At 39.9% G+C, this 11,333-nt stretch overlaps 2 protein-coding genes across 2 annotated transcripts in view; one reads left to right on the plus strand and one right to left on the minus strand.

Moving 5' to 3' along the window:
• PEX1 (peroxisomal biogenesis factor 1) overlaps positions 1–10,410 on the minus strand; it is a 41,700-nt gene extending 31,290 nt beyond the window's left edge. Inside the window, exons 1-5 of the mRNA XM_003782663.3 lie at positions 10,193–10,410; positions 4,715–4,858; positions 3,033–3,116; positions 2,327–2,441; positions 1,462–2,225 (exon numbers count right to left, since the gene is read on the minus strand). Of these exons, the coding sequence (XP_003782711.1) occupies positions 1,462–2,225; positions 2,327–2,441; positions 3,033–3,116; positions 4,715–4,858; positions 10,193–10,321 (1,236 nt within the window). The 5' untranslated portion in view covers positions 10,322–10,410. The remainder of the gene's footprint in view (positions 1–1,461; positions 2,226–2,326; positions 2,442–3,032; positions 3,117–4,714; positions 4,859–10,192) is intronic.
• A 238-nt stretch (positions 10,411–10,648) lies between these two features.
• RBM48 (RNA binding motif protein 48) overlaps positions 10,649–11,333 on the plus strand; it is a 9,606-nt gene continuing 8,921 nt past the window's right edge. The window contains exon 1 of the mRNA XM_003782665.3: positions 10,649–10,793. Coding sequence (XP_003782713.1) covers positions 10,665–10,793 — 129 coding nt within the window. The 5' untranslated portion in view covers positions 10,649–10,664. The remainder of the gene's footprint in view (positions 10,794–11,333) is intronic.

Genomic DNA, 11,333 nt, shown 5'->3' on the forward strand with positions numbered 1-11,333 from the left:
ATGAGAAGGAATCAGCTAAAGAACTCCAGACACATAAAAAACCAGATTGAAAGGATACCCCCAAAGAACACAATTAACTCCATACCAATGGAAACCACCCAAAATGAAAATATTGAAACGACCAATGAAGAATTTCAAGTATGCATTGTAAGGAAGCTTAATGAAATACAGGAGAAAATAGAAACCCGACAGAAAGAAACCACAAAAACAATGCAGGAAATGAATGAAAAATTCATTGAAGAAATTGAATTATTTTTAAAAAATCAAGCAGAGCTTCCTATTTCATTTCAGGAAATAGAAAACACAGTGGAAAACTTTAAGAATAGGCTAGACCAGGCAGAAGAAAGAATCTCAGAGTTAGAAGATGAAACCTTTGAATTAAACATGTTAGTCAGAGAGAAAGAACAGGGAAATAAGAGGAATGAACAGAGCCTATGAAAAATAATGGGAGTATATAAAGAGGCCTAGCATAAGAATCACAGGAATCCCTGAGGATGAAGAAGAAAATACACAAGGGCAGGAAAATCTATTTGAGGGAATAATTGAGGAATATTTCCCAGGTCATGCTAGAAATCTGGACACCTAGGTTCTAGAAGTACAACAGACTCCTGGGAGATTCATAGTCAAGAGGCAATTGCCACGACTAGAGCCATCAAACTGGTGAAAGTTAATGTGAAAGAGGAACTCCCACAGACGGTAAGGCGAAAGCATCGGGGAACTTACAAGGGAAAACTCATCAGACTAACTGCATCAACCAAAACCTTACAAGCTGGAAAGGACTGAGGCCCATTCTCTATCTTCTCAAACAGAGTAACGCCCAGCCTACTGTGCATCCTGTATTCTAATATGGGGGAGAAATAAAGACTTTTAAAACTTAGCATTAGTATTTGAGGGGTCAGGATAAGGAGGGAGAATACTGGTTACCCTGTCCACTTCCTCTCCAAGTTATACTCAAGTTAGAGAGCAGATCTCAACAGGGTAACCCATTCCTGGGTGCATTCCAGCCCAGATGGAAGGTTATCTCATGCCATGATCTCTCTCTACGCTGGGCATTTTCCCCAGTATGTAACATGTCCTTTCTTCATTTTCAAGAACTTGGCAACAAATCTGCAAGCATTAAGACACGTGAGGCTTTGTAGGGCACTCTGAGCTGAGCACGAATCCAGAGCCAATCTGTCTGGGCTTGAATCCTAGTTCTATCGCTCATTAGCTAGGCAACCTCAAGCAAGTAATTTTGACCTCTCTGGGCCAGTACCTGACCAAGCTTATTTGGCCAGAAATAAATAATCTTTACCTGAACTAGGACTTTGCCCTAATAAGCAAAATTGTGCCCCCCGCCCAGAACATTTAGATACTTTCTTTTTTATTGGTTTTCAATTTATATATAAAATATTCTAACACTTCTGAGGAAGTTTAAGCAACATAAATTTCCCCCCAATAATTTATAAAACTTACACCCACCCAGACTTTCCCAAGATGGAGAACTTCTACACTTTTGGTATATTTTCTGGTATTCTTCAATTCTTCAAGGCCATTCCAGACTACCTGCAGCACATGGGCCTTACCGGCTTCTTCACTATGATCTGAGCTGGTGTCTTTGTGATCTAGTAGCTCTGACATCTGCTTTTCTTTTTCAGGTGACAACACATTTTGCTTTGTTTTACTTTGCCATTGCTTTGGAGATAGTAGCTTAACCAGCTTTCCATAGGTCACAGTGAAGCTGGGCTCCACATCAAAATATTCCTGGTCCCACGGAAACACATGAACTGCACAGTGTTTGTGAAAGACAGACGTTGCTGCTGCATTGCGTATACTAGGAGGTTGAGATTTGCATACTCTGAAAATATTATCTAGAGGAACCACCTCTGACTGTGCATTTCTGAATGCACTCATTTCAGTTAAACCCCAGGATGTCTCTGTTTTTTTCTTAGATCCAAAAGAGAAAATGTTTCCTATCATAGTCCATAAGCCTGAGATTGACGAGTCAACCGAAATCTCTGACTCTGTTTTATTAGATCCGGTGACTTGCATAGTATTTGACTGAAGTTGTTTGGTAGGAATTTCCTTAGTCATTCCTTTTTGGTATCCCCCATAATTATGAAATTTCCCATAGGCATCATCTGTGTTTGCAAATGCATTCTCATTGGCTTGGCGTATCTTTGGCTGAATGAGGAGTTGGGTGTCAGTTTCCAGCCTTCCGTAAGTGGCAGGTGGCATTAGTGAAACTGTGTAGAGAATAAAGTTTATGAGTACACGTTCATCTCGACTTTGGACTCAGTGCTACAGTGGTGTAGCGTATGAAAGCAAATATTGAAATAGCACCTACCAATTTGGATAAATATGTAAGTTTGTTGATCAACCCAAACAGGAAAAATGGCTTTTGGAAAAACTATTCGAATTTGATCCAAAAGATGTTGTTCGAGGGAAGCAGCATGCAGCTCCTAGAACCAACAGACAAAAAAATCAACTCCCTTTACATTTTGTCCATGCCATGTCTAGTAAGAAAATTCTCAACTCATTCTTTAAAAAAAAAATAAATTTCACTGTGTATATTTAATGTATATAGCATGATATGGGATACAGATAGATAATAAAAAGGGTTCTATAGTGAAATACATTAACATATTCATCATCTCACACAGCTAAAATCTACTCATTTAACATGGAACCCAAATACAGTACAATTTTTTTTTTTTTTTTTTTGCAGACAGGGTCCCACTCTGACACTCAGGCTGGAGTACAGGAGCACGATCACAGCTCACTGCGCCTTCAACTCTTGGGCTCAAGTGACCCTCTGACCCCAGCCTCCTGAGAGGCTGGGATCATAGGTGCGCACTAGCACACCTGGAGCCACAGTACAATTTCAGTCTCTGTAATTCTCATGTCGTACATCAGCTCTCCACCAATTCTTTCTCATAACTCCAACCAACTCAGAAGACACAAGAAAGTCCAGAAAAGAGAACTCTAAAGACAGTGATATTTTGAAGCAGTTGAACTTTAAAACGAGATCATTTTATCTTATTTTTTTTTACCAGGATCTCCCAGTCATCTGCAGAGAGGGGTTCCACCTCAACTTGTCGGCAAGAGGCCACATGGGAACATGGCTTGAGAAACACCTAGAAAAAAATAAAAAATTTAAAACTAATTTCAAAAGACTTTTATTTTATGTATCCCTAGGAAATAAAAGGTCACCTTTTAATCTTTGTAGGTGTGTGAGAGAGTGTGTGCATGTAGTCTTTCGTGTGACAAATTTTAAGTATCTATTCTTAGCTAGGCCTGGATATACTCGGCATTTAGGAAAAATTATTTCACAACTAATTATAAAACAAAGAAAAATACAACCTAGCACAACACATGTTTTGCAAAAATAAATAATCATTAAAAGGAAGGCATGTGAGGAAAAAATACAAGAAGAAATGACAATATCATCAAGCCACAGTTTGATCTAACACACACTCTCATTGTTTCCAGATGTTTTACAACTGTAGTTTCATAACTTCAAACTATGCTGCTTCTAGAAAAGTGAAAAATACATAAAAAAGAAATCAAGAACAATTATGCAAAAGTAAAATCCTTCACAGCTAGAAGTAAAGTAAAACAAACACCCTCTCACTCCATTCCACAGAACCAACCAATGCTGGTATGTCTGAATATGCTCGAGTCCACCATCTTGCTGCCTTTCCCCTGTTAAAGGCATATCCATGGTTTAAGGGCGTGACCTCCAAGACCTGGCATGTTAAATGCTCTAAGTAACCAGCCCTTCCTCTCTGCTTTTGTGGATTGCTGCAGAATTTTGCCAAGCATTCATCTCAAACTCCTCAGTGAAATTCCTTTCAGTACCTTCCTTACTGAACAGGATGACTGATTCTGAGGAAGCACAAGGAAATTCCTGCCCAAGAACTGAGGACTCCTGGGCTAGCCAGGCCACTTTCTGTTTCTTCCAGGGATTCTTTGGGAGATCAGCACTGCTACAATAGAGAAAGGTTCAATGCTTACTGTTTGTCATATATAGAAAGAGGTACCTGATATATTTTGTGGGATAAAAGTTGCAGAGAATATGTATAATCTCATTTGTTAAATACTAAGGATCTAGTGAGATCCTGCCCAACAGTAAAAATTCATTTTGAAGCTAGGGTTGGGAAAGAGGCAAACACTCATTTTTTTACTTTCAATTGTAAAGTATTTACAATACACATGACTTCTCTAGTTTAAAAAATTTTAAAGGAATAAATTGATGAACATAATAAAACAAAAATAGATACAGGTCTTTAAGTTTGGGGATTTACGATCTACGCATATTAAATGCCTAAGGGAAGGCAAAAATGAAAAAAATAATAACTCCATCTAGAATTGATTTTTTTAATCAAGTAAGACCGTGGAAGGTTAGATAGTACGTCAGAAACAAACAAAACGAAGTCCAATAATAGTAAGTAAAACCCAGTAATCCATAAAGGAAAAATAACACCAAAAACAAAATTAAAGACATGGAAAATGAGTAACAGAAAAATAAAAAATCAATTAGGGGGCACGATAAACTATAAGATAATGATCTAACAATAAATAAGTCAGCTTGAATCTCCTAGACTAGCTATAACAGCATACAAATTAGGTGTGATCTCACCTCCTCTAAAAAAAAACAAACCTTAACTTTTATTTTCCTTGCTATATTACATGACATTGGAAGAAACTTACTGTGATCATATTATGCACTTACCTGTTCCCCATTTGAGAGTCCAAGCTTCTGACCAACTTGTCGGTTAATTTCAGCCACATTTTCACCTTGATCACTAAAATGCCTGCCTTCCACCCAGCTCAAGAATGCAGGCTGGTGATCCCAGGCTACTTCTATAGCTTGATTCTATTCATATGAGAAAAGGGAAGGCAAAAAGTTTTTAAAGTTTTTCCATGTATTTGTAGGTCCATATAAAAATAAACTATTACTGCAATCCACACATACAAAAAGCGCACTAGAGACAGTTGATAGCTCTGTTATCCACATCTGTCATAACATTTCAAAACCCATACTCATTTCCAACAACTAAAGCTGGTGATGCTAATGACTAAAACTAACACCCTTATATTCTTATGGTAGCATTATAAATTGATTTTGAGCCTTATGTATAACTATTATGTAGAAGTACAGAATCAGAAACATACATCAAGATCCTTAAAAATATAACATATAGCTTTTAGAATTATGAAACACCACCCAAATGGATTAGATATGGATACAATCCCATATTTATCTACTTATTTATTAGAATAGTAATAAATATGCATGGTAAATGCACAAAATGTATAAAAGGGTAAAATATGAAGACATGTCCTTGTTCTCTGAGGTAATTACTTATAGCATTGTGTGTCCTTCCCAGAAATGTTGTATGATGTGGCTTCTTGAAGAATATTAAAGGGTCATAGAACTATGGAAATATAAGTTTAAAAAAGCAAAATATAAAATTTATTCTCATTAAAAGAGCAATCATATAAAATGTGTAAGTCTGTGGCCAAAGACTAAAAATAGTGTTTTCCATGATTAAAAAATTATAAACTCATAGAAACCTTGGGAAACATGTAAACCTGGAAGGAAAAAAAGAATTATTGATACTCCCTCCAGAAAAAGACAATTATGTGAACAATTTTATCATTTCTTGCTAATTCTTTATTCTACGTGCAAGTTAATTTTGTACATAGTTGTATACTAAAGGAACAATTTCATACCCTTTGTCCTCACTAAATATTGCAGTGTGAGCATTTTTACACATATGTCATTTTTGAATAAAAAGTAAATATTTGGCTAATGACCATCAAGAATTATTACATGAGGAAACTTCAGTATTTATTAAATTCATCCATTTCTATCAATATTAATTTAAACTATTAAATATCAAATCCATTCACTTACATGATTTTACTAGCTCAAAACTAGGTACTGTTTATGTTTCTTTTTTTTTTTTTTTTTTGAGACAGCACCTCAAGCTGTCACCCTGGGTAAAGTGCTGTGGCATCACAGCTCACAGCAACCTCCAACTCCTGGGCTTAAGCGAGTCTCCTGCCTCAGCCTCCCAAGTAGCTGGGACCACAGGCGCCCACCACAACGCCTGGCTATTTTTTGGTTGCAGTCGTCATTGTTGTTTGGTGGGCCCAGGCTGGATTTGAACCCGCCAGCTCAGGGGTATGTGGCTGGTGCCTTAGCCACTTGAGCCACAGGCGCTGAGCCACTGTTTGTTTCTTTAAACAGAACGAATTTTAAAGGACACTGGAGCCACTTCTGAGGCAATATAATGCACTTGAAATTAACTAGGTTATTAAAATTTTAAATACCAGAAAGCCATCATGTATCATTCAGTTGTGTAATTTTTCTCACAATTTTCACAGAACAGTTCACCTGTTCTGATACATATTCTTTCAATCAGGTGCAGTTTGATAAAGGAGGAAGAGCCCTAGATCTGCAATTAGAAAGAAGCCCTAAGTTCCTATCTCAGCTGTAACTGTGTGAGCTGAAGCTTCAAGTGTGAAGGCGACCAAACCCCCAGATTCAGTGATATAATCCAGATCAAGTCTCCTATTTCATGTGAACCTTTAAAGCCAGAAACATTAAATAAGGAAATATGAACTATACCTTGAAATATTAAAAAAGAGAACGCTACTAGCTCACTGACAAAACGAAAGATCAATTTTATTAAATAGGAAAATACTAGTTCCATATAGTCTGGGCTCAGTTAGATTTAGTGATCTTTGCAGACCAATGTTCTGAGTTCATTTTTATGTGAAAAACACCCTGAATCCCAGAGTCCTTGGATATTCAGGTAGAGGGGAGAAAGGCACCTCTTTTCCAAGAGTTTAATCTCATCAATGAATAAACTGACTGTCTGCGTTAGTCCAAAGAGCTGTATCAGTATTATCACAAAGGAAATCCTCAGGTGAAATCTTAGGTTGGAAATGTCTTAGGAATTCTCAGGTCCAAGGCCTCAGGATACATATCTCTTGCTAACATAAGGGAGATGACAAAAATGTGTGGCCATTTGTTTGCATGAAATCTTCTCCCCCTAGTGGGATCACAGCAAGTCCCTAGCCTACAGGCAAGACAAGGTTGCTGAGTGGAGGCAGTGGTTCTCAACCAGGGGCAATTTTGTCCTCTAGTATACATCTGACAGCATCTAGAGACATTTTTGGTTGTCACAACTGGGGGAAGAAGGTGGTTTCTGCATCTAGTGGATAGTGGCCAAGGGTATGTAAACATCTTACAATGTACAGGATAGGATAGTCCCCCAAACAAGAAATTATCCAGCCCAAAATGTCAACAGTGCCAAGGCTGACAAATCCTAACTTAAAGCTTCTACCAGCTACTCAATCCTAAAATAAAAGATTTAGGCAAACAAGAGAAGACTATACTTGAAAAAACGTAGAATAGAGTTTAACAACTGAGATTTGTTACATAACATCGATAGTGATGTTTTGAAAAGGAGACAAATGTGGAGGATGGAAAATTGGAAAGCTATGTGGAAGAGGTATGATTATACTCTTCAAAAAGGCACAGAACTTGTACAAAAGGAGTACAAATGCTTTAGAGAAGAACGGCATGAGTAAGAGAACAGAAGAGGGAAGGAGATGGTTATGGAAGAAACAGGGAGCAAACTAAACTGTATTGTGCTGAGTAAGCTACAGATAAGAGGGCAAATTAAACGCATGGAAATGGTGCTGGCCTAAGAATGCCAGTTCCCTTAAATTCATTAATGCCCTAGATAACTAAGGTCCTTTCCACCATTAACATTTTATGATTCTAGAACAGTGAGTCTCAACTCTTGTGCATCTAAGTAGCCTGAAGATATTTTTAGAATTACAGATAAGGTTGTATTTTTAGAATTACAGATGAGGCACAGTGGTTTACACCTGTAATCCTAGCACTCTGGGAGGCCAAGGCAGGTGGACTGCTTGAGCTCAGGAGTTTGAGACCAGCCTGAGCAAGAGGGAGACCTCGTCTCTATTAAAATTGTAAAACTAAACAGGGGTTGTGTTACACACCTGCAGTCCCAGGTACTCAGGTCTAACAGTGTGAGGTTGTTGTGAGCTGTGATGCCATGGCAGTCTACCCAGGGCAACCGGGTGAGACTCTGTCCCCAAATAAAATTAAATGAAATTACAGATGCCTAAAGCCTACTCGGAAAGATTCTGATGTAGTAGGTCTGAGGAAAGAACAGCACATCTGTATTTTTACAAGCTTCAAGGTAAGTATGACACAGGCCAGAAAACCATTGTTCTGTTACTATATTATCTATATTGTAATTGTACTCAATGCTTTAGCCCAAACACAATAATCCAACCTATTAACTCCCAACTTGTCAGCTTTTCTGCTTTCTCTCTGTCCTCTAACCCAATAAATTCTGGGAGTTTATCTTAAATAACCAGAAGTGAAAACAATATTTTATAAACAAAGGTGTGCTATTTTTAACATTTTATTAAAATATAATTATAGTATCACTTTTAATGTCTAAAAACTGAGCATAAATTAAAATCACAACAAACAAAATTATGGCAAACTTGTGCGAGGCTACTGTTTAACAACTTAAAATGATAATTACTGCTTAACAAAATAAAACACTCATAACATTATACAAAAACAGCAGGACACAGAACTCTATGGGTGCAGGATGGACCTCATTTCTGTTAAAAATAAATGTTAGAAATAAAACTGGAAGATTTGACCTAAACTGTCAGTATTAGTTACCTTTAGTTTCTGAAATTATGGGTAGTTTTTACTTTCTCATTAATAATTTTCCATGCTTTCCAATTTTTTTTATATGACATGTGCATGACTTTGATAATTTGAAAGAAAAATTGGCATATTTTGCTGCTATAGGGTGAATAGAAACATTTACATTTTAAAGTGATATCCACGAATTAATTCTTATGAATACTTCTTGAAGGCTCAAAATTTAAAACAAAGATCAAGACAGCCAAATTCCTTACTAGTGATGGAAGAGTTACTATAAGGAAGTATACCTATAAGTTCATTCAGTGGAAAGTTTATTCCAATAAACTCATTTGGTGCAGATTTGAAAACACATTGAAATCTCATCAAAGCTCACTCTGACAGCACTGAGCCAAATTCTACCTGGAACTTGGTGACAGTCACTGATTCTTCGTTAGCCATTAAGGAAGCTTGTCAAAAGCTACTTAAAAGTTAAAAAAAAAATAAAGGATTCTGCTGAATTTGATTTATTTTGAAAGATTGACCCAAAAATCCAGAAAAATAACTATAGTTAAGTAGATAAAGTGGAAAAAAAGAGATGCTTGAAATTATTTTTTTCTTTTTTTCTTTTTTTTTTGCTTTGCAGTTTTTGGCCCGGGCTGGGTTTGAACCCACCACCTCCAGCATATGGAGCCGGCGCCCTACTCCTTTGTGCCACAGGTGCTACCCATAACTTAGATATTTCTTGCATGGTTTAGCCAGTGGTGGGTATTATGCATCCTGGATTTTGAAGATTTCAAATATCCTATTCCTTTGCCCCCACACTCAAATTTGTGAGACCATGTGCCTCTATTTTTGATTATGAAAATATGGATGCGGTATCTCCTAGCAGGTATAACTGTGAGATACACAACGTCCAGACGAGCTGCTGTCCACAGAGGTTCCAGTGATCCTGACCACAATACGTGCAGGTATACAGAATTCCACCGCACGTTCCTAGCACACCTCAGCTGGGTTCCAAGGGTCAGCGATGCCGGCAAGAAGCATCATTATTAACTTTTCCTGCTCGTGGGACGTGGTACACAATCCCTATTAAGGTATAGAAGGCAGTAGCACAAGTAACTGAAAATAGACTGCAGGTAAAACATTTTTCAAAATAAAAATAAACGACTTTTCAAGAGCTTTTCCATTCTAAAGTGTATTTCTGAATACAGAGGTAGAATGTTACGGTGTTTCAGAGCCCATTTTCACCGATTGAGAAGACCTGGCATAAGACAAGTTAACGGCCCGGGGTGCACTAAACCAGGCGTGAGATGTGGACTCTACCCAGAGCCGCCCCGCCCTCCAGGGGCCCTCAGTCTGGACTCTGCACCGATCAGGGGCGTCCTGAAAGCAGCCGGTGCCCCACTGAGGACAAAGGCCCTAGCAGCCGCTGAATCCCTAAAAGGCCTCGGTCTCGTCCCACCCGAGGCTGCAGGGGACGTCCCGGGGACGGCGTGTTACCTGCAGCAAGTGCAGCTGGGCCACGAGGCGCCGGGGCAGGTGAAGGAAGCAGTCACGAGCGTTGGTAAAGGCCACAGTCACTGCTGCCCCGCCTTCACCAGCACCTGCCAGGCGATCGCTACCCCACATGGTCCAGAGGCGCCGCTCCGGGGTCGCCTGCCGATCGCCGCGGCTGACCCCGGCCCGGGCAGGCCGAGGGCGTCGTAGCTCGAAAAGATCGATCGGCCCCGCCCCCCTCCCCGCTGCGCCTCTCGCGGCGCGCCAGTAGGGGGTGGGACAAACAAGCTTCTGGCACCTACCGGACCTCTCCGCCGAGACGCTAGGAGGCAGCACCTCGTTCACCCAGTCCTCTCGCGCAGGAAACGATAGCCGACGCTGTCGATTCTCCAGCCAATCCTGACACGTCTTCACCCATTTAGCTCTCTTATTGGATAAACAGGAGATCCGCAAGGCGGATGTTGTTTTTCTTGAGATGACCAAAGCCGGCAAGATGGCGTCGGGTGGAGGGCAGCTTGGGGGCTTATTTGACCATCACGTCCAGAGGGAGGTATGCGACACGCGAGCCAAATACCGAGAGGGACGACGGCCTCGTGCAGTCAAGGTAAAGTGATATTGGTTTTATTCGCTATCCTCGGCAGCTTTATGTAAGCTCAAGTGCCACAAGGCCAGGTTAACGTAAATAAGGGCTTGATAAGGCTGTATAGGGTGACCAGGCGTCCCGCTTTTTAATCAATTTGTCCCCCGTCCTGCGGCGTTTTTAAAAAGTCCCGATTTTTGGAAAGAATGCACGAACGGGCAGGAGAACAGGAAGGGAATATACGGTTTTCGGCTGCCATGTGGCTATTTCGCCCGAATGTAAGTTTTATATTATTTTTGTTAATTTTACAATGTTAAACTGTAATAATAACAAATAATTGTTGAGAAGTGATTATCGAGAACTGCTTATCAAAGTTTGCATTGTTGTCAGGCCCTGCCCTGCCCCGTCCCCTGCCCTGCCTCCACCCCGCTCCCCGGCTATGTTGTCCCGCTTTACAAATGTTAAAATCTAGTCACCCGGCTCGGCGCCTATGGCTCAGCCGGCTAGGGCGCCAGCCACGTGCACCTGGGGTGGCGGGTTCGAGTCCCCAGCCCGGACCCGCCG

The sequence above is a fragment of the Otolemur garnettii genome, unplaced genomic scaffold, assembly GCF_000181295.1.
Source record: "Otolemur garnettii isolate 467f Iridium unplaced genomic scaffold, OtoGar3 scaffold00005, whole genome shotgun sequence".
Taxonomy (NCBI): Eukaryota; Metazoa; Chordata; class Mammalia; order Primates; family Galagidae; genus Otolemur; species Otolemur garnettii.